Here is a 21,451-nt window from a genome sequence, read left to right as displayed (position 1 = left end):
GGAGAAGGAAAAACCAAACATCTGGAGCACGGCTATGGAAGAGCCTGGTTGGGTTTGGTGCTTTCCTTACAGGGAAAAAATTAAAATAATTTAAAAATCAGGAGCCTTTTTCACCCCAGGCACTCAGAACTTGGCATCTCCCTGAAGTTCAGGTGTTTCACAGATCCCACTTCAGCCATTCCTGGGTTAGGGCACTTGGATGGTGTTGTTTTCCACCTGGATCCTTCCTTAATCTCTGTATTTTCTCCTGAATCCTCCCAAGATCCTTTCTGCAGTCATTTATACGGATGCTCACTACTGACAAAGTCTGTTTTGCTTTAAATTCGCAGCATTTCAGGATTCTTGGATCCTTCCCAGCACTTCTAGGGGTTGCAGGGGAAGAGGAAGAACCAAAATCTTGCTGTTACCACGCATTCATGTTCGGAAAAAACAGCAAAACCAAGGCCTAAAACTGTTTGATTTAACAGTTAAAATGTAAAAGAGTGAAATCCAGAGAAAGTTCCTTTTGAAAGGAGATCAGATTTGGGGTAAAAACTACAGATGAGGGTCCAGGAAAAGTCTAATCTGGGGTCTAAATGGCACCAAGAATCCGTATTTTTATCTGCAACGGTCCTGGAAATGCAGCAGATGAGAAGGAAAACATCAATTAGACATCCCCTGCCTTTGGCAGTGACACCCCCAGTGACAGCTGAAGCAGCCAGTGGATCAAATATGCACCAAACAGGATTATCAGGATAAAGAGCTGAGGAACTGGAGAAAATTAAAATAAAATGGGGGGTTGGGAGAAGCCCCCTCAACCAACACCTTCTTGGGCTGGTGGGGGGAAACAAAATTTTCCCTCAGCCTGAACTGCGGTGGAACAAGACAAAAATCAGGGAAATCTGAGGGAAAAAATGCCACTGACTCAAAGCTATGATGTCAGCAAGGTGATTTTCTGATCTTCTGGGGTGTCTGGGCATTCCTCATTTATCTGCCCGTGGGTGAGCTTGGATTTTCCCACTCTGTTCCCACTGGATCAGCGGCCGTGAGGATGTCTTTTGAAGGAATTTCAGATATTTCCCCCCCCTGCTCTCTGTCTCCTTTAGGGGAAAGGTCATAATGAGTAATTTAGCAAACTAATTAGAGGTCAAAAAGCACCATCAAAGCCATTGGCTCACGAAAATCCTGGAGGTGAATCCTCTGCAGGGTTTTGTCCTTAAAATAGATCAGGGTGCCCTTTTCTCCAGAGGAGGGGGTGGAAGGTGGTGCTCTGAAGGGAGAGTTGGATCCAAGGTGGTGGAGAAGAACCAGGACTTGAGGCTTCTGAGCCGTGAAGACAAAATTAAAGGTCAATTAAAGAAGGCAAAGGGGGGAAAGGGCCAGAGCTGGGGGTGAGGGGATGGGAGAGGAGCCCTGGAGAGCCAACCTGTCCCCTCCTGGGCCACCACCACATCTGATCCCTCTTCCCAACCACTCCAGGAGAGGGAAGAGGCACCAACACGACGTTCCTGAGCATTCCAGAGCCGCCCCAAAAAGCTTCTCTTTTGCTCCTCAAGAACCTGCCACTCGAGCCACCCCCGTAACAAGGTTTTTCCCCCCGTTTCTGCTGCTGTTCAGGCTCTGGTGAAGGAGGGAAGAGGGGGGAAAAAACCCAAACAACCAAAACCCTCACCAAGGTAAAAAAACCCCCACCACCACCACCCAGGCTGGAGGCAGGGTGGATCCAGGAGGATCCAGGAGGATCCAGGAGGATCCAGGCACATCCAGCCTCCTCCTTCCCTGCCCCATTCCTTGAAAAAACTCTCCATTTTGGGTCTTTTGTGTTTTTTTGTTTTTTTTTTTTCCCCCTCTCCTTGCTGATTCTTCTCCGAGTCAGACTTTGCGGGAGGAAGGCGGGAGGTTCCGACACGTGGGACGACGGGAGGTCCGGGATGCAAGGCTGGGGCTGGAGATGGAGGGCGGGGGGGGGGGCGCTCAGCACTGCTCTGCTTCCACAAATCCCTCCTTTTCCTGGCTGGCTGCTTCCACCTCGGCGTAGGTGGCGTGGTGGGTGTGATTCCGGAATTTCATGGCAGGCCAGCGGTGCGGCCTCCGCTGGGGACAGAAAGGAGGGCACGTCAGGAGCTGGGACAGAGCCCTGCACACCCCATCCTGGGAACAACCGGGCCCTGGGAACACCAACAACGTCCTCCTGGGGAGAGGTTGAGCTTTTGTTTAAAAAAATAAGATTTAAAGGGTTGATTCGGGCTTTAAAAAGGGTTCGTGGGGACGCACTGAAGTCACCGAGCGGAGCCACTAAAATGGGGAGTGGGGAGGGAATGGAAGGGGCCACGCAGATTGATCCTCTGCAGCCTCTCCCCTGCACACAGGACAGATGGAGGAGAAGAGCTCCAGGAAAAAGGGATAAGGGGAGGCTGAGGGCTGAGTGTTGCTCATCCCTTGGCAGCAGCTCCCGTGCCAGGCTCCAGCCCACTCCCGGCTGCCTCGGCACCGGCTCTGGCTCCGGCAGCAGATGGGGATTGTTGGACCCCCCATCACCCCCAGAATTAAATTCCTGCCTTCACAGCATTCCCACACCCCCCAACCCCACCTCCCCCAGCAGCTGATGGCACCCAGCAGGGAAGGCTGACAATTTTTAGGCAACAAAAACCCAGCCGGGCAATTCGGAGGAGCCCCCGGGCCAGGCTGAGCGTCGGCTGCTCACGGAGCAGGTGGAAGGGCCTGACATTCCATGGGGGAAAACAGGCAGTGTGTGACAGGGAGCGAAATAAAACCGGGTGGGAAGGAGGGAGGCTGAGCTGGAACAGCATCAGCAGGAGGTTGGGAGATCAGCCGTGACCGGAGGAGCACGGAAAGGAACTCGGATGTGAACCCTCCCAAGGTGTCGTCGCTCCCTGCTCCCCTCTGGAAGGCTGGGATTGCTGGCGATGGCAGAGGGAGGGAAAAGCCTGCAGGGCTGAGGTTCTGCACTCACCTCGATGAAGAAGAGGGCGGCGTTGGAGGTGGGGTGACTGCTGATGTAGATCCCAGCCAGGATGATGCCGGCCACGAGCAGCACGGCCAGGACGATCCCCACGATGGTGCCGGTGGGAATCGGGGCTGTCTTGGAAGGGAGGCTGCTCCCCATGCCTGGAAAACAGGATCCAGCTGGGTCTGGAGCGGTGCTGACCCCTCAGCAACTGCACAGAGCTGCAGGGGGGGGATGTGGCACCCTGGGACATCACCGGGCATTTGGGAGCAAACTGGGAATAACGTGGATTCCAAAGGCTCCGGGGCCCGATCCTGAGCCCAGTTCAGCCAGTTGGACTTCCCTGAGCTCCTCCCAGAGAAAAAGCACACACAGGGCCTGACATCAGGGAGCAGGGCTTGGATCCTTCCCAGCCTCTGGAATTGGGAAGAGCGCTATGGCAGCAGTTCACTTCCCTGGTGGACAGAGCGGGGCTGGCCACGGATTCAGGGAACAGGGAGGACACTTTATATTTGGATTTTAGGCTGCCCTTTGGCCCTGCTGGGGAAATTCGAAGGGAAAAGGACTTTGTGTCTGAGAAAATATGGCAAATAGAGGGAATTACGTGGAAGGAGAAAACTCCCTGTCTGAGAAGTGGACAAACAGCACCAGGGTAAAACCAGATCATCGCAGACTCTCACTTTTCACTGTCTGGAATTGCATTAACCAGGGTGAGGACCACGGGAATGTTATCTTGATGACAATCCCTCTGCTCTCGGGTTCACCTGCCCCCCCTGCTGACCACTGGCATCCAGGGAAAGCTGCGTTCCCCTGGAGCAGGCAGGGAGGAGGGGAAGGGCTTACCCTCTGCTCCTGCGAACTGATTGAGCTTCGTGTCGTCTGAAAGGAGAAAACAGGGCATTAAAAAAAAAGAAAATTAGGAGCTTTCTCCCCTGCATGTTTCCCACCTGCTTCCATCCCCCTGGGATGGGATCTCTGGATCGTTTTAAATCCCTGTTCGTGGAAGAGGGAGGAACACAGAAAACAACAGTGAGAGCGGGTGGGATGTGGATCATTTTCCTTCACCGAGGTGGCACCTGGAGCACAAATATCTGGGGTCACTCAGCATGCTCAGAGTGCAAGGTTGGAACCATAAGTGGATGCTGGATGTGGGTGTCCGTGTTCAGGCCACATCCCAAATAAATCAGGGGGATGTTACACCGGAGGGGTTTTCCACGGGGCCCCAAAATCCGCTTCCATTCTTGGCCTCACCCTGGAAGGACCAGGATATTTGGTGCAAGGTTTTCTTTGTCTCCTGATGGTCCCCCACACCCCCACCCTCACCAGGGTGAAATCCTGCTCCAGAATTCCCACTGCTTGGCTTCCACGTGCGCCGGAGGCAGCGCTGACACACGGCCGGTGAGTCAGACACGTCCACCAGCATCTCCAGGAGCAGATCCAGGGATTTGGGCTGGCTGGGGAGGATGTGGATCCAAGGAACAGGGCTGGTTGGGGAGGACACAGATCCAGGGATTTGGGTTGGTTGGGGAGGAGGTAGATCCAGGGAGGACACCGATCCAGGGAGGACACCGAGGGCTGGGTCCCCCCCACTCTTGCTGGTTCCTTTGCTGTCTCCTCAGCCCCAGCTCTCTTCCCTGTTTGTTCCCTTCCAGGATCCCAAATTAACTTCACGCTCGGCTGTGTCACACAGAAAAGCCTCTTGCTTTTTGTTTTTTGTTTTTTGGGTTTTTTTTCCCCAAGAACCGGCGATGAGCTGGAAAACGCTCTCCCTGGTGGAGTTCCACCCCCCGCCCCTCCCTTTAATTGCTCCTTCCAAAGTCAGCCCTGGCAGCTCCATTCCCCCACCCGTGGCTGAAGGACAATTACCAATGTTCCCTTCTCTTTATCCTAATTAGCAGCCGGCGTTAGGGACTATTAAGCAGGGAAATTGGAGTGATACCTGCCGGGAGGATCCAGGAGCCAGCCCCGTGTTAATGGGATTAGAGCAGGGGGGTCTCCAGGGAAACTCCAGGGCTTTATGTGGAGCTTTCCGAGGCTGGAACGAGCAGCATTCCCAAGGGGAGAGGGCAATCACCTGGATTAATTCCAGGCTGAGAGTCCTGGCAGCCCCTGAGCCTCCAGCTAAACCAAGCCCAGGAAAAGCCTGAGCCCCACTCTGCAGGATTAACCCCTGGAGGAGGCTGTGGGTTCTGCCCACCACGGATTAGCTGCTGTTGACCTTCACAAATGGGTAAAAAAGATGGAATGACTCCAGAGCTCTTCCCACTGGAGGATTTCAGCCCTCCCTGTGCCACAAACCCCCCAGGCCTCACCTCTTGGCTGCCCTTCCTTCCCTTTTCCATCCCCCTCTGTCCTCACCCCTGCCCAAGGCAGGGCTTGGAGCAACCTGGTCTACTGGAACCATGGCAGGGGGTGGGACTGGAGGAGATTCTTAAGGTCCCTTCCAACCCAACGATTCTCCTTCAAAACCCACGTTGTCCTCGGATTCCTTTGGACAGGAACTGGCTTTGTGAGGGCCTGGAGTGCAGGACCTTTCCCAGGGATAATCCCCAGGCACGGGATGTCCCCCCTACCTTCGGTGGTGAGGCTGTCGATGAAGAGCGAGGACGTGGAGGGGGTGACACCCTCGGTCTGAGGGGACAAAGAGCTGTCAGGAGGGGCTGAGTAGTGGCTGCCCTCTGCCAGATCCTCACAGGTCTTCTCATCTGACTGCAAGGAGAAGGGAGAAGAGCTGGTTTCGCCCAGTTTTCCTCCAGCAGCAATGCCAGGGGAGGGCTGTGCTTCCAAAGCTGCTGAGGCTCCAACGCTGCAGGGGAAAACAGGTCCAGAAGAGGTTGGGGAAGAGGAGGAAAAGTTTGGGAAGTGCTTAGGCAGGAACAAAGGACAAGGACCTGGCAGGGAACTTTGTGCATCACTGGGTGACCTCACATAGGTCCGGTGACCTCCGTTTCCCTCACTCGACCCTCTGGGTAACGGGGAACAAAACTGAGTTTTCAGCAGAGGGGGAGGAAAAAAAAATAAAATAAAATAATCAAACCAACACCACACCAAAAGGAAAAAAAAGAAAAAAAAAAATAGCCCAAAACAGAACCAGATGTTTCTCTCCAGCTGATCTGTGTGAGACAAAGGAAGGAGTTCATCCAAGGAGGAGATAATTGTGCTCACAAGGACGAAAACAGGGCTCGCTCCTTCCTGCTTGGGAGTGAGTAAGAGTCATGCTCTGGGAGGAGGAGGAGGAGGAAAAACACCCCAGAATGCTCCAACTGCACCGTTTGGTGACTTTCAGCACCCAGAAAAGGCACCAGCAAGGAAAACCCTGGACTGGATGGAACATCCTTTAACTCTCCCAATCCAGGCATCCTCTGTTAAGGGGGTCAGTGGTCCTGCTGTAATGGGAAAGGGGTAAATAAAGGGAAAAAAGGGATATTATCCTAAGGGAATAAAGGGACATTATCCTCAGGGAATAAAGGGATATTATCCTCAGGGAATAAAGGGATATTATCCTAAGGGAATAAAGGGATATAAAGGGATACCCAAAAGGAATAAAAGAACACCAAAAGGGGATAAAGGGATATAAAGGGATATCTAAAGGGAATAAAGTGACATCTAAAGGGCTTCCTAAAGGGAATAAGGGGATATTTAAGTGGAATAAATTAATATCTACAGGTGTATCCAAAGGGAACAAAGGGATATCTGAAAGGATATCTGAAGGGAATAAAGGGATATCTGAAGGGAATAAAGGGATATCTGAAGGGAATAAAGGGATTTCTAAAGGGATACTCAGTCTGACTCCAAACACCACGGGTCAGGCAGAGCTGAGCATTCACTCTTTGAGCTGGGCCATGGCCATGGATTCCCCTGGAGAGCAGCAGCATTCCCAGCTCAGGAGCTGAGCAGGGATCCCCCCGGGCTCACCTGGCCACAGCCATAGGACAGCCACTCCTCACGGTACCGGTCAAAGCCGCTGGAGCACCTGTGGGGTTAAAAGTGGGGTCAAAAGTGGCAGGAAATGCTCTTAGAAATCACAGCTCGTGATATCCAAGGTGACACCCAAAAGACGGGGGGGGTTCCAGCACAGCTGTGCTGGAAGAACCTAAATATTCCCCTTCCCAGAGGAGGAGAAGGGTCAACACCACTCTTCCAGGGGAAAAGGAGAGGCAGAAAATAGGGAAAATATATGGCCTGAGTTTGAGTTTCCACTCCCTGGACTCTGTGCCAGGGCAAGGCCATGAGCTCCACGAGGCTTGCTGGGTGTTTTTTCCAGCAACATCTGCACAGGAAAAACACACTAAAGAAATTATAAATGACATCAGGCAGACAGCAGCGAGAGAAATCCCTGCAGGAACAGGGAATGGAACAGCTCCCTGACCTTTGGAAAGTCTCGGGGAGGGGTGTGGGGGGAGGGAGGGAGCAAAATCTGAACCAGGGGGGGTTCAGGTCACACAAATTCACCCAAGGGCCAACCAGGAAAGGAGGAGAAACCACGGAAAACTTCAGGCCCTTTGCTTCAAGTACAGTCCCTGTCACAACTGTGGGCTCAGGAGAGGTGAAAATACAGATTGCACTGCCCAAGGAGAGAGAGAGGGGAGGACTCCTGGGATGGACCCACAAAGCTGGAGCCGGGATGCAGCTCCAGCCCTGGAGCTCCCTTGGGGCAGATCAGCTTGGCTTTGCAAGACCAAGCTGGTTGAAAGCCAGCAAAGGCTTTCTGAGTCTGTTTGCTCCAGCTTGCCAGTTTTTTTTCCCACCTGTGGTTCCTGTTTGAAACCCGAACTCTCCTCGGGCTGAGCCGCGACGGGAGGGACAGAATCACCGGGGCAGGAGGGGCAAGAGCCAACCCCACCAACAGCTGGGGATTTGGGCAGATGGAAAAGGGCAGCTTGAAGCCTTGCACTGCCAGAGGGCAGGGTTAGATGGGATATTGGGAAGGGATCCTTCCCTGGGAGGGTGGGCAGGCCCTGGCACAGGTTGCCCCCAGAGAAGCTGTGGCTGCCCCAGCCCTGGGAGTGTCCAAGGCCAGGCTGGAGCAACCTGGGACACTGGAAGGTGTCCCTGCCCGTGGCAGGGGGTGGGACTGAACGAGATTTAAGGTCCCCTTCCAACCCAAAGCAATCCATGATACGATAAAATCAGATTTTCAAACACCATAAATGTGGAACAATCAGAATAACCAAGCGCTTGGACCCCTGGGGTTCAGCCCAAACCAGACCCAGACGAAGCCACTGAACCCCAGGCTCAATTTTGCTACCAAGGCAGGTGTGAGAACATCCCATCCTCTGCTCTGAAGCCACCACTGCCACTGAAAAATGACATTCCTGTGGCTCACAACAGGCAGGGAATCGATGCTGATTTACAGGTGGCTTTGCTGATGGCTCGGGATCTTTTCCTGTCCCCTGCTGGAAGGAGGGGGCTGGGGAGGGGGGCAGGAGCCTGTGCCTTCCCCTGGCAGAGCGGGATTTCCACGTGAGGATCTGTGTTATTGGGTCCCCTCCCCTGCCACCAGCTCCAAATAAAGAGTTCAGCACAATCTCATTAAGCTCCCGTGCTCTGCATGGAGCTGCTGGAGCTGCAGGAGAGCAGGGGGCAGCACCAGAGGCTCCAGTCACCCCAAAACAGGAGGGTATGTCCCTCCCAGCTGGGGGGTGAGGAGCATTCCCAGCTCCATGACCTGCCTGGAGCCTGTCCCAGCCCCCCTCCCCTGCACCTCTGTCTGATCCCAGCCCGAGTCAGGACAGGTTTTCCCTGTGTTCAAGCTCCCTGACAGAAATGTGAGTCCTGCTCCAGGTCTCAGCTTGTTCCTGGACCAAAAACCCCCCAAAATGTCCCCTTGCAGTGGCTTGTAACCTGAGACTGTGAGAGCAGGAGCAGCACCCAGCTGACCCAAAACACGGCAAAAAGAGGGAAAATACTAAAAAAAAAAAACCACCCCAAACCGCAGCACTGCTGACCCAGCCACCAGCCCTGGCCCTGTGCTCCCTCCCCCAGCTCTGGAAAGGTTGGGAAGGGAGGGGGTGGGAAGGAAACCCATCCCAGGTACCTCTGCAGGACGTGGCACCAGCTGCAGTTGAAGGTCAGCTCCGAGGTCACGCACGTTTCACAGCTCTGGTGCTGGAGACAGGCTGGGAAAGAGGGAGGAGAGACGTTCCAGGCAGATGGCAACATCTGTGCGGGCACAGGGGAGCAGCTCTGAGAGCCACTGAGTCTCCCAGCCCAACCTGCCTGCCAGGGACCTGCAGGATGGGCTCCCAGTCCATCCACAAACCTCCCACCGCTCTGTTTAGCTGGGAATTCAAACCCCTGTGAGGCTTTTGGCCCTTTCTCATCGTGCACAGGGTGTTCCTGGGGAGGCAGGACCGGCACAAACAGCTAAAGCCCCCCCCAAATCTGAGTCCACACTACGTGGTCCTGCAAGAACACCAGCACTTGGTGTCCCCCTGTCCAGCAGAGATGCTCAGGAGGGCCTTGGCCTCTTCCAGAAGAGGAAGCAGAGAGTGGTTCTCTGCAGCTCCCTGGCTGACATTGCTCTCAGCTCCACGAGCTGCCAGGGGGAAAAAAAAAACCCAGGCAAAACCAAACCAGCAAATCTTCAGGAGGAAAAAAGAAAAAAAAAAAAAAAAAAAAACACAACTAACAAAAAAACAGAGTTATTGCAGAATGGTTATTTATGTTCTGCCTGCAATAACCTGCCTGCTGTTAAAATTGTCATAAAACACCCCGGGGAGAGCGTTTAGTGCAGCCCCTCGGTGTCTCCATGGCAGATTTACTCTCAGCCCGCATTTACCGGCTGCTGACGGCTCTCCCTCGTGCCCGAGTGTCCTTGGAGCCAGCCACTAAAAATGGGCCTGTTCCACAGCAGCTCTCAGACATTTCAGCTCGGTGTGGGGGTGTTGGAAATGTCTCGTGTGTGCAGACCCGGCGTGAACCGGGGTCCAGCAGGATCAGCTGCAGCTCGCGGAGCAGAGGGGAGGGATTTTGGGATGGGAGCTGCTGGCAGCGGCAGGGAGGGAGGAACTGAGGGGTGGTGAGAAAGGAGAGCCAGGGATTCTTGGTGGGGGGGAAAGGTGCTGGGGGAGCACCAGGAGCAGCTCCATCCCGGCTGGCACCGCTGCCCTCGGTGGGGACCGCTGAGCAGAGGGAAGGTGGATTTCCTGCTGATCCCTCCTTTATCAGCAATTCCTGCGCCAGCTCCTGAGCTCTGCTGCATTCCCAGCTAGGGAGCACACCAAGGAGGGGTTTCTGCTGGCTGAGGTTGGCTCTGAGGGGGTTGATCCACCAGAGGTCCAGCGACAGCCGGGGGGACCCCAGGGCAGGGGCAAACTGCTCCCTGCTGGCAGCAACCCCCTCCCTGCACGGCTCCAAGGCTCCCACCTGCCAGGCCATGCATGGCATCCCCCTCCCAGCACCCCAGGGTGGGATCCTGGCTGGGAAGGGGCCAGGGCTGCACTCACTGGGCAGGGGAGTGAACTCCACAGCCGACAGGCTGCTGATCCTGCTGGTGTCCAGCTCCACGCGGTGGTACTCGTAGATGGTCCGGCGTCGGGACTCTGCAACACCGAGCCCTGGGGTTAGGCTGGGCCTAAACAGGTCCTGCCCTGCTCCTCTGTTTTGCCAGGAGGAGCTCAGGGCTCGCTGTCCCCTCTCCCTGACCAGAGGCCGTGCTGATGGACGTGCTCCAGCCCTGCTCTGCTCCAAACAAACACGTCGTTGCTCACTGACTCACGGGCTGGAACCTCCCGGGGCTCCCCCCAAACCTCCCCCTTCCCCACCCCTCCTCCTGCCCTGCCCCCTTCCCTCTCTTTCCCCTTCATCCTGGTGGCCATCCTGGGGTTTATCCCGGATTCAGGCTTCTCCCAGAGGGTGGCACCAACCAAGATGCTCCTCTGGCATCCATTTCCATGGACAACCCAACCTCTCCTCCCAGCAGGGCCTCGTGCTCTGCACTCAGGGCCCAGCGGACGAGCAGGACGAGCATTCTCCCCTCCAACCCTCGTTTCTCCACCTCAGGAGGCTTTTTCATGCCCAGTTCTTGCATCTCCTCTCCCCTCACAGCCCAGGGCAGGGCTTGGGAAGGCCGTGGGGTGGAGTGGAGGAGCAGCTGTGGGGCGGGAGGGGAAGGAACCACCCAGGCTGGCCACGGTTCCTGCTGTAAATGGATCATAAACCAGGGCCAGATGGCTCCAGGAATAACAGGGGAAAGCAGGGTTGGGCTCCTCGTGACTGGAGAGGCTGGAAGAGCCTTTCTGGGTTGCTCAGCCCGGGGCTGCAGCTCATGTGGACATGGACTCACCAGGCACGTCGGGAGAGGGGTTGAGGACCATGAAGGCGTCGGAGAGCCCGGCCTTGACGGGGTGCTGGGTGGCACTGATCTGCAGGACTGGCACCGGGATCTGCAGCCAGGGAGACGGCACAGGATGGATCCCAGTGCCCCCTCCCAGCTCCTGGTGCCGCTGCAGAGGCCCTCAGGAATGCCCATCCCAAGTGTGCGAACAGATACAACCCCAAACCCCCTCCCAGACCCACAGGGACCCCCGTGGGGACCCTCTTGCCCTGCCTTCCCCCACAGGAGGAGGCAGCTGATGCCCCTGGGTGCCTGCTGGAGGTGCCAGGAGGGGGAGGATCTCTCACCTCCTTGTAGCCAAAGACGATCCTGCCGCTGCTGTGCAGGGCTGCCTGGAAGGTGAAGCTGCCCAGGTCCTCCTTCCCCTGCAGATACACCTTGTCCCACTGCACCACAAAAACTGTCCCTGGAGGGGTGACCAGAGCGGGTCAGGCCTCTCCTCCCTCCTCATCCCACCAGCCTGACCCACCCTCTTCCACCCACGGACCTCCAAGGCATCTCATCCCCCAACCTCCAGCGCTCTGCTGGGAGCAGATCCCCTGACCCCAAACCCACCCCAAACCCCCCCGGGGGGGGGATGACCAGCCCCAGGTGTCCCTGTTTGGGCTCAGAGAGCCGAGCCTTGCCCCGTGGCTGAGGCAGGAGCGGGAGCAGGGGCCGTGCAGGGCAGGACTCACCGTTGTCCAGGTACTGCACGGTGGAGTTGCGGGAGTAGCTGGGGTTGAAGTTGGCCATGAGGGGGGCGATGTACTGGGTGGCCGTGAGCATGCGGTGGATCACGTCCCCCACGAAGATGAAACCTGAGCGGGCAGAGGGTGAAGCAGCACGGACTCCCCCTCACCACCCCCCAGCACCCTCCCTACCTCCCTCCTTCATCCACCCCCCTTTTTAACCCCCAGCACCCCCTCCTGGATTTCCTCCAGGCTTGTGTGACCCCCCCCCCCCCCCGCAAACTGCTAGAGGACCTGAGGCTCCAGCAGCACCCGACTCCCTGAGCAGCAGCAGCAGCAGCAGGGGGAGATTTGGGGGTGCAGGGAGAAGGTCAGAAGGGTTGTATCCCATCCCATCCCATCCCATCCCGACTCACCGCCCGTCGCTATCGTGACCTGCCGCAGGAGGTGGCCGTAGAAGGGGAAGTCAAAGGAGAGGATGATCCTCTGCAGGAGGATGAGGTGAGGTGAGAACCACGCTGGGCCCTTGGGAAGACACCCCAGGGAGTGTGTGGGGGACTGCTCTGTGCCCTGGATGGTGCTTGGAAGGGTGGGAGAGGGACGGGAGTGGGGTCCCGTGGGTGCTCATCCCCTTCATCCCCGGAGCGGGCGAGGGGCACCCAAACACTTCCCCCGTCCCGGGTGGGCTGCCAGGGGGGACATGGAAGGGGTTCTGCTGCCACAGCGAGCTGGGAGAGGGGGCAGGGGGCCGCTCACCGAGGCCTGGCGGTGAGTGTTGGAGAGGATCCCGTGGATCTTGGCTTGGCTCCCGTTGGCGGCTGCCATGTCCACCCACAGCCCCTTCCTCTGGGCCTCGCCGGGGCCGAACACCCGCGACACGTAATAGCTGTGGTTGTCCTCCTGCAGGGACAGGGGGTCACCCGGCTCACTCCATGGGCATGTGAGCCCCTGAGCGGCTGGGGTGTGGTCTGGGCACAAAGCAGAGGTTAAATCCATCCTGGAAAAGCCCCGGGGGGGGATGCTGAAGCAGCTGGAGAAGGCGCAGGGAATCCCACAGGGACACAGGGCTGGCCAGAGCCAGGGGTGACTCACGAGAGGGCTCAGCACAGGCAACATTCCCGGGAAGAAGAAAGTATCCCGCTCCAGAGCCAGGGGCTGGGAGCTGCAGCTGAAGTGACCACTGCGAGCGAAGCAAAACAAGCCCAGAGGAAATGATTAACCTTGGAAACGAGCAGCTCGGGGAGAGCGGCCGAGACGCTGCTGCCAGCGGGCAGGGAGGATGGGGATGGGGGTGAGGATGGGGGGCACAGCAGGGGGAGAGGGACGTGGGATGTGTCACCAGGGCAGTGTCACCAGCCCCGCCGTGGCCTCTCCGACGGGAACAGACGGACTGACGGACACCCAGCTGGGAGCCATCGCCTGTCAGGGGAGGCCACTTCACACCGAGGTGGGGGGCAGGATGGGAAGCATCTTAATTTTCCTTGGGAAAGCTCTGCTCCAGCGCTCCGTGCCAGCAGCTGGCACAGCGCCCCGCTCGCCGCTCGGCCCCATCTGCTGCTCGGCCCCCTCTGACCCCAAACCCCCTCTTGACCCCCCAAAACCCCCTCTGACCCCCAGCATCTCCCCCTCTCCAGCCCCCCTGACCCCGGGGCCTGCTGGGTCTCTGCACCCCTAACCCGGAATATTTTGGGAGGAGAGGAGGGGAAAACCCCTTCAGACCCAGCACTGGCACCTCCCAAGGTGGGATCCCACCTTCTGCAGGTGGCACAGGGTGAGATGCACCTGTGACCTCACCCACGGCCCCGCTCCTGGAGCGGATCCCAAAGCCTGAGGAAATCACTGCCTTTTCCTCCAGGGAACCACAGGCACCGTCACGCCCTCCCTGCGGCTCCCCCGGCATCTCCAAAAACGCCCTGGTGGCCACCGGTGGTTTTGGGTTGGTTTGGGGTATTTTTAAGCACTTCCACATTGGGACTTTCCTGGTTCCTGTCCCTTCTTCATCCCCCGGTGGATGAGCTGGAGCAGAGTGGAAGCAGCCAGGGCTGTTTGTGCCCTGCCTGCTGCGCCTCGGGGGCACCAAAAGCACTGGGACAAGTCACCCTCCACCAAAACCCAACCACCCACACATCCCCCCCATCCCCAGAGCTCGGGAAACTCCCCTGGCTGCCAAGGGACACACGGCCCTGCCACAAATAACCGGGAGCTAATTGAGGGCGGGTAATTAGGCACAGCTCGGCCGGGGGAGGTGTCCCAGGAGGTGACGCTGCTGCTGCTCGACTCGTTAGTGGTGACACAGGGACAGAGACACCCCCCCCACACACACAGCCCCCATGAGGTCATCGGGGGACGGTGGCATCGTCCCCGTGGCACACGTGGCACCCACAAGCAAAGCATCCCAGGATTTCCAGCCCTGGGGCCTGGCAGGGCTGTGGAGGCCGCAGGGCTCGGAGCAATCCCAGGGCACTGGGCTGTAATTATCCCCTGGGATGTGGGATCCAGCTCCCTGCCCAGCCCGGGAATAGCCCTCATGGTCGGGCACTGGCCAGATCCGGGCAGGGGGCAGAGGGGGGGACCCCCCACTCACCACGATCCGTGTCTCGTTGGCTGGCAGGGTGTCGATGGCCAGGCTGCCCCCGCCCAGGTCCTGGCTGATCCGGGTCCCCTCGGGCGTATCCCGAGCTCTCCGTCGCCCTTCGCTCCCGGGGGGGCGTCCTGGGGGGCACAGGGAGGGGTCAGTGGGGTGCCACTGCCACCCCCGGGACCAGCCCTGTCCCCCAGCAACGCTCCTGGTCATGTGACACGAGTTTGGGGGGTCTCAGCCTCGATGAGCAGCATCGCTGCGAGGATGGAGGGTCTCTCTGGGGTGGGGACAGGTGACAGATGACCCCGGCCAGGGGAGGAGAGCGGGGATGGAGGGCTGTGAGCAGGCAGAACACCTCCAAATGGCAGCCCCTGAGCGTGACCGGTGTGACCCCAGGGAGGGGGAAGCTGCCCCAGTGTCCCCCGTGTCCCCAGGCCATCGGCCCCCTCCCCACGGCTGGGATGGGCTCCGGGTGCCGGGGAACACCCCGAGCATCCATTCCCAAAAGAAACGCGTCCCTTGTCCCCTCCTGACACGTCTCTCCAGCCCTTGGGGAGGCAGCGGAGGCCGGAAACATGACTCGGGGTTGGGAGGGGGGGGGGGGGGGGGGGGGTAAAAAAGCCATTTGGGACCAAATCTGCGGAGAATCATGAGATTCCCGGCAGCCCGGCGGGGCGGGGGCGGTGGGGACGGCACGCGCTCGCCCACGGGCAGGGACGCGTCTGTCCCCAACCAGGGGACAGCAAATCCCTCGGGGGGGAAGTGGGGGTGCGGGCAGCTCCCCTCGCCCCTAGGAGGGGGCTCCCACCTTCACCCCTGGGGAGGGAATTGCTAATTGATGCCTAACGAGCTCCGGGGCCCCTCCCGGGGCTGGATTACGTTCCCAGAGCTCCGGGAGGGGAAACTGAGGCAGGGGGAGCAGGGCTGAGCTGCACGTGCCCCCCCCCCCTCCAACACAGGGGGGCTCTGGGCTTGGGGGTCACCCTCGCCATCCCTGGGGGTACCGGGAGGTCCACACCTCACCCCCGCTGGGGGATGTGGGGCGCCCCAAGGAGCAGAGACCCCCACACGCACGAAAAGGCTCCCCAAAATCTCACCGGGTGGCTGCACCCACAGCCGGGACAGCACCAGCCGTGCCACGGGGTGCCACGAGTGGGGGAATCCCGGGTGGGGGCACCCCACAGCCCCCCATCTGCCCCAGGGGGCTGCCCTGTACAGATAGGGGGGTCCGGGCACCCCATCTTCGCCGTGGAGGTGCTGGGGCAGGGGGGGGGGACACGGGGTGGGGGGCGGGACCCCCGCGACAGGTCCCACGGCGCGGGTGGGTGCCGCCGGCTTTGGGGCACAGGGTGACACGCACCTGCGTGCTCGGGGGGCACGACGATACCCCCAGAGCACAGCAGCAGGGGGGTACAGACCCCCGGGACCCCCGGCCGGCCGCCCCCGGCGGGGCCGTGCACGGCGCTGCCCACCCGGGACCCCCCTGCGCCCCCAGAGCCGGGGTCCCCCCCGCAGCTCGCCCGCCGCCCCCCCCGGGCCCCCCTACCTGCGCCCAGCGCCCCGCGGAGCAGGAGGAGCAGGAGGAGACCCCCCCAGCGCATGATGGGGGGCGGCGGCCCCGGCTGAGCTGGGGGTCGGGGGGCTCAGCGCCCCGCCATGGGCCGGGACCCCCGGGAGCCGCGCACCGAGCGGAGCCCGAGAGGAGCCGGGCGGGGCCGGGGGCGGGGCCGGGGGCGGGAATAGGATTGGGAAGGGTTGGGATGGGATGGGGATGGAGACGGCAGCAGGACCCCAGTGCTCCCGGGGGGCTCGGGAATATCCCCCCCCTCCCGGGCTGGGCTGGCGGCCCCCACCCCGCAGCGACATCTCCGGGTGCTGACACCCCCCCAGCCCCCTTTTTATGGGGGGTACAAACGAGGTTCGGGGTCCCCCACCCCGTCCCCACTGCGGGCACCGTGGGCTGCCGTGGGGGGGTTGTTCGGCCGAGCCCACCGACCCCGCGGGGGGACGTGGCCCCCCCAAGCCACAGGACCATTGCAGCCCCCCTTTTTGGGGGTCCAGCGCCTCATCGCCCCCACCCCTCGCACCCCCCTGCCCCGAGTCTCCCCATCCACAGACCCACGGGAGACGCATCCCCTCAGCAGGAATGTTTGTGTCCTTCCCGGTCCTCCCGGATTTTCCCTTTGGAGCAAGAGCAGCAGATACTGGGGGCTTGGGGGGCACGGGGGGGGGGGGCACAGGGTCAGGGGCACAAGGTGGGGGTCCCGCTGGCACCGCAGAGCCCCGGGAGCCCCCCAAAGCTCCAGCCCCGCCCCCTCCCTTTCAGCCAAAGTGGCTTCTGGCCACCCCAAGATTTGGGCAGCGTTTTGGGGGTCTCCGGCTGCACCGCAGCCCCTCACCCCTGGTATCGGGTGGGCGGCTCAGCCCTGGGTAGCGGGGCAGGAGGAGGGTGCAGCCCCCCAAGCCTCCCCCAGAAGGGATGTGTCCGTGCCCAGGGCCTGGGGAGCGCTGCTGACCCCTCCCAAAAAAACCTACACCCCTCCCAGGAACAATCCGGGGGGTGCGGGGGGCAATTTGGGGGTCCTGCGGGTGCTCGGAACTGAGGAGGCAGAGAGATCCCCAAAAGCTGGATCCTCCTCCTGCAACACAAAGCACCGTCCCCAGCGGGGACACCCGGGGCTGGGGACGCGGGGGGAGCAGGACGCGCCCTCCCTTCGCTGCCGGGGGGGTTGGGGGGCGAGTAAAAAGGGTATGAAAAAATGGGGGGGACACCCGCGGAAGGGGAGGAAAATGAGGGGGCACCCGGATTTGAACCGGGGACCTCTTGATCTGCAGTCAAATGCTCTACCACTGAGCTATACCCCCGATGGGGAGCGCTCCGCGCCGCTGTCCATAAGAGTGTTCCTATGGCTGGACACCCACCCGTGGACACTCCCACCCGTGCACGCGCAGCCCCAGCGCACCCACACACTCGTGTCCCCCCGTTTCACCCACTCCACACCCCCCCCAGTGTCCCTGCACAGCAGGAGGCTGCGGGGGGGGGGCAGCGGGTCCAGCCCACCCCCCCAAGGTGTGACCCCCACTCTCATCGCGAGTGGTCGTGGGGGGGGACACGGCACCGTCAAGCTCCTCCAAGCTCCCCCTGCAGAGAGAGGGACCCCCGGTGTTCGCACAGCGGGTCCGGGCTGTGCGTCCCCCCGCAGGGTTTTGGGGTCGAGTGGAACCCCCCTCCTCTCCCCTGACAGCCCAGGGCGGGGGTTTTGGGGGAGCTGAGCCGCCGGGAGGGGTCCCCGTGGCGCTGGGGGGGATTATCCGGAGCCAGCGGGGGACGGATGGGGACAGCGACCGTGATTGTGCCCGGCAGCGGGGTCAATATTTGCTCCCAAAGCCGCTGGGCAAACACGCGGGGCGAGGGAGGGGGGGGGGTGAGGCGGATCCTGGTGGCCCGTCCCGGGCACTGGCTCGTCCTGGGACACCGGGAGAAAGGTTTGGGGTCACCCCAGTGCGAGCCCCGTGTCCCTGGGTCACCCCCCGGCCTCGCCATCCCCCTTTTCACGGCCGGGGAAACTGAGGCACGAAGGCAGCGGGAATCACACCACACCCAAGGGAGGGGGGTCCCCACGTCCCCGGAGACCCCAGTGCACCCCACTCCCAGCCACCCCCCGGTTCTATCCTGTCCCCCGTGCCCCTGGGAACTGGGGATCCCCCGGAGTGGACGGGCCCAAAGTGTATTGGAGGGCCCGGCTGAGCCCCCCCGCGTGTTTGGGGACACGGAGGTGACACCGTCTGGGGGATGCGCTGGAGGGGGGCCGTGTCCCAGCGCCGGCCCGGGAGATAAGGGCGGGGTGGGCAAACACCCCATTTGCAGGAGCGTTAGGGAAGGTGCGAATCCCGTCACCCCGGGATGGGGCGGGATGGAGGATGGGGATGCACCGGGAGGGGGGGGACACGGGGGACACACAAACACGGGTCAGATGCCAGCTCTGTGCCCGCCGCTGTCCGTCCCGGGGATCCCAGCCTTTGTCCCCCACTGTCCCGTGTCCCAATACCCCGGGAAAGGGTGGGGGGACAAACCAGGGAACTGTGGGGGTACCCGAGGGGCTGGGGGGGACACAGGGAACTCCAAACTGTCCATACCACCCCCCTGAGCTGTGGGGGGACAGAGGGCACCCCAGACTACACCCACGGTCACCCTGAGTTATGGGGGGATCTGAGGGGCTGGTGGGGACCTCAGGCTGCACCCACCACCCCCTCGAAGCTGTGGGGGGGATCGGAGGGGCACGGGGGAGGACCCCAAGACATGGGGGGCTGGAAAGGGCACCCCAGGCTGCACCCACCGCCCCCCTGAGCTATAGGGGCACACAGGGCACCCCAAACTGCACATACCACCCCCCTGGGCTGTGGGGGCACACAGGGCACCCCAAACTGCACATACCACCCCCCTGGGCTGTGGGGGCACACAGGGCACCCCAAACTGCACATACCACGCTCCTGAGCTGTGGGGGCACACAGGGCACCCCAAACTGCACATACCACCCCCCTGGGCTGTGGGGGCACACAGGGCACCCCAAACTGCACATACCACGCTCCTGAGCTGTGGGGGCATCCCCGGCTGCACCCACGGCTGGCGCCGGAGCCAGACTGCTCCGGGGGGGCTGTTTGCCCTGGGGCTGATGCCACCCCCCGAGGGGAAGGCTGGCAATTATGTAAATCCCTTAACCCCTGATTGCCTCCTCCCACCCCATTAGGTGGGCAAACAGTTTTAGCAGCGGGGGCCGAGATAGCCCGGGGCTACATAAACCCCTGGCCCCGGCCGAGCCGCCGCCGCCAGCACCAGCACCAGCACCAGCACCATGGTGACATCCCCGGCCATCCTCTGCCTCGTCGCCTGGCTCCTGCCCCCCGCCGCCGGGCACCTCTGGGCATGGATGTTCTCCCTGCCTCAGCACCCCCCGGATGCGGCCGCCCTGGGCAGAAACCCCGGCCCAGGGAGCGACATGGAGGAGGTGAGGGATGAGGGACCCCCGGGGGTCCTGGAGGGAGTGCAGCTACAGCAGGGTGGGAGATGGACAGAGTGGGCATAGGGGTGGGAGGTGGGGTGGCAGCAGGGCTGAGAGGGGGGATGGACAGAGTGGGCATAGGGGTGGGAGGTGGGGTGGCAGCAGAGCTGAGAGGGAGGTTTGGAGCAGGCTGGGCACGGAATTTGCAGCCAGAGTGGGCACAGGGGTGGGAGGTGCATTAAAACCCAGAGTGGGCACAGAGGGTGGGCGCAGCGGTGAAAGGTGGGTTTAGACCCAGGGGCGGGCACAGGGATGGGTGCAGAATTTGCAGCCCCCCAGGGGCGGGGGATGGGTTGGAAGGCGGGGTGGGCACAGAACGCTCACCCGGCGTGGCAGTGACCCCACATGGTGCTTCCGTGGGGGGGTCCGGGGGGGGGTCGCTTTGCCCCGTGGGGGGGTCCGGGGGGTCTCTTTGCCCCGGGGGGCGGGGCCAGCAGGGGGCGCGGGGCGCGCGGGCGGCGCCGGGCGCTCCAGTGGCGCAATCGGTCAGCGCGCGGTACTTATAGGGCGGTACGCGAGCGATGCCGAGGTTGTGAGTTCGAGCCTCACCTGGAGCAGCACTTTTAGGGCCCCGCGCCGCCCACGTTTTCTTTTCCCATTTAAAAAAAAAAAAAAAAAAAAAATCATATCACACCTTGGAGTCACTGCGGGAAACGGCTCAGGGATGGGGTGAGGGATAAGGGCCAGGAAAGGGCTGGGAGATGGGGTCTGGCCGTCCCTGATGTGCCATATTCCCCCCACCACCCTCCTGCAGGTGACCCCCTGCAGCCCGGCCGCCCCCTGTGCCCAGGGCCACTTCTGTGACGAGCACTTCGGGCTGTGCCTGCCCACCCGCCCCGAGGGGCAATTCTGCCGCCGCGACCCCCACTGCGCCCACGGCCTCCTCTGCATGTTCGGCAAGTGCCAGCAGCCCGTGCCCCACGGGCAGGAGGGTGAGTGGGGGCTCTGGGGTGGGGGGGACACAAGGGGACAACCCCCCCGGTGTCACCTTTGCGAGGTGCTGATGGGGTGGTGCTGCACCGAGGGGTGATGGGGAGCCCCAAACTTGGGGTCAGGGTTGGGGTCCCCCTCTCCTAACGCGGTTTTCTGCCCTGCCAGGAGCCCGGTGCCAGCGGGACGAGGACTGCGGGGCGGGCAGCTGCTGTGCCCGGCAGCACGGGGAGCTCGTGTGCCAGCGGCGCCTGGCACTGGCCCAGAGCTGCCACGTGCCCCCCGGGGGTCTCGCCTTCAGCATCAACCAGGTGTGCCCCTGCCAGGCCGGCCTGGTCTGCAGGCCCAGCCCACCCGGGAGAGAGTGAGTACGGGGTGGGGATGGGGAGTGGGGGACAGCTGGGTGTGCCCTGGGGTTTGGGGGTGGGAGTGGGGCAGGGATTGGGGTGGCACTGATGTCCCTGCTCCCACTGATGTCCCTGTTCCCACTGACACCCCGTGTCCTCTCCCCAGGAAGGCATTCCAGTACCAGCTGGAGAAGAGCGAGTGGAGGTGCCGGCAGCCCTGAGCTCCAGCTCCATATTTATTCCCTGTAAATAGTCCGTGTCCGTGGCATGTCCAGACCCGGCCTAGTGCCGATAAACCCGGCCCAGCGCCGCGCTGAGCCCGACAGAGGAGGGGCCAGAGCCCCCCGACCCCCACCCACATCAGGTCTGGGCCCCTTCCCCGGAGCCGGGCAGGTCCCAGCTCCATCCCAGTCCCAGCTCCATCCCAGTCCCAGCTCCATCCCAGTCCCCTCCCTGGGCACCCCCAAGGCCCAGCCAGGGGGTCTCTGCAGAGCTGAGCTGAGCCCCGGTGGTTGCAGCCCCCCCGTGTGTGTGTGACCCCCCACGCCCCCCAGACCCCCCACCAGGCTCAGCCGTG

At 61.3% G+C, this 21,451-nt stretch overlaps 3 protein-coding genes and 2 non-coding genes across 5 annotated transcripts in view; 2 read left to right on the top strand and 3 right to left on the bottom strand.

Moving 5' to 3' along the window:
• Positions 1–1,878: 1,878 nt before the first annotated feature.
• Positions 1,879–16,180, bottom strand: PLXDC1 (plexin domain containing 1). The gene is made up of 14 exons (XM_027909127.1): positions 16,084–16,180; positions 14,541–14,668; positions 12,713–12,856; positions 12,373–12,442; positions 11,963–12,085; positions 11,573–11,691; positions 11,235–11,334; positions 10,396–10,491; positions 8,985–9,066; positions 6,863–6,920; positions 5,521–5,656; positions 3,791–3,826; positions 2,954–3,108; positions 1,879–2,073 (listed from the first exon to the last, which is right to left on the bottom strand). The coding sequence occupies exons 1-14, from the start codon at positions 16,136–16,138 to the stop codon at positions 1,954–1,956; spliced, it is 1,422 nt and encodes a 473-aa protein (XP_027764928.1). The 5' UTR covers positions 16,139–16,180; the 3' UTR covers positions 1,879–1,953.
• A 1,150-nt stretch (positions 16,181–17,330) lies between these two features.
• On the bottom strand, positions 17,331–17,402 carry TRNAC-GCA. Its single transcript has one exon. It is a non-coding gene; the product is annotated as a tRNA-Cys (tRNA).
• Positions 17,403–19,390: 1,988 nt separating this feature from the next.
• Positions 19,391–21,127, top strand: LOC114071316 (dickkopf-related protein 3-like). Its single transcript, XM_027909126.1, has 4 exons — positions 19,391–19,543; positions 20,352–20,529; positions 20,696–20,891; positions 21,041–21,127. The coding sequence occupies exons 1-4, from the start codon at positions 19,391–19,393 to the stop codon at positions 21,093–21,095; spliced, it is 582 nt and encodes a 193-aa protein (XP_027764927.1). The 3' UTR covers positions 21,096–21,127.
• TRNAI-UAU lies at positions 20,065–20,154 on the top strand. Its single transcript is given in 2 exon segments — positions 20,065–20,102; positions 20,119–20,154. It is a non-coding gene; the product is annotated as a tRNA-Ile (tRNA).
• Positions 21,128–21,156: 29 nt separating the features above from the next.
• CACNB1 (calcium voltage-gated channel auxiliary subunit beta 1) overlaps positions 21,157–21,451 on the bottom strand; it is a gene marked incomplete at its 5' end in the record, with an annotated part of 8,116 nt that continues 7,821 nt past the window's right edge. Inside the window, one exon of the mRNA XM_027909120.1 lies at positions 21,157–21,187. Within this exon, the coding sequence (XP_027764921.1) occupies positions 21,157–21,187 (31 nt within the window). The remainder of the gene's footprint in view (positions 21,188–21,451) is intronic.

Source organism: Empidonax traillii, unplaced genomic scaffold (genome assembly GCF_003031625.1).
Source record: "Empidonax traillii isolate 1590-97213 ecotype Southwest subspecies unplaced genomic scaffold, ASM303162v1 scaffold1948:size84035, whole genome shotgun sequence".
NCBI lineage: Eukaryota > Metazoa > Chordata > Aves > Passeriformes > Tyrannidae > Empidonax > Empidonax traillii.
This window is presented reverse-complemented; position numbering and strand designations above follow the sequence as displayed.

What these genes read in the sequence shown, in the direction of transcription:
- LOC114071316 (XM_027909126.1), top strand. Translation starts at nt 19,391, where the DNA reads ATGGTGACATCCCCGGCCATCCTCTGCCTCGTCGCCTGGCTCCTGCCC. An exon ending in CAGGGAGCGACATGGAGGAG is followed by an intron (nt 19,544 to 20,351) that starts GTGAGGGATGAG and finishes ACCCTCCTGCAG; the next exon opens with GTGACCCCCTGCAGCCCGGC. An exon ending in CCCAGCCCACCCGGGAGAGA is followed by an intron (nt 20,892 to 21,040) that starts GTGAGTACGGGG and finishes TCCTCTCCCCAG; the next exon opens with GAAGGCATTCCAGTACCAGC.
- PLXDC1 (XM_027909127.1), bottom strand. Translation starts at nt 16,138, where the DNA reads ATGCGCTGGGGGGGTCTCCTCCTGCTCCTCCTGCTCCGCGGGGCGCTG. An exon ending in CGTGCAGTACCTGGACAACG is followed by an intron (nt 11,692 to 11,962) that starts GTGAGTCCTGCC and finishes TCACCCCTCCAG; the next exon opens with GGACAGTTTTTGTGGTGCAG. An exon ending in CCCCTCTCCCGACGTGCCTG is followed by an intron (nt 10,492 to 11,234) that starts GTGAGTCCATGT and finishes TCGGTGTTGCAG; the next exon opens with AGTCCCGACGCCGGACCATC.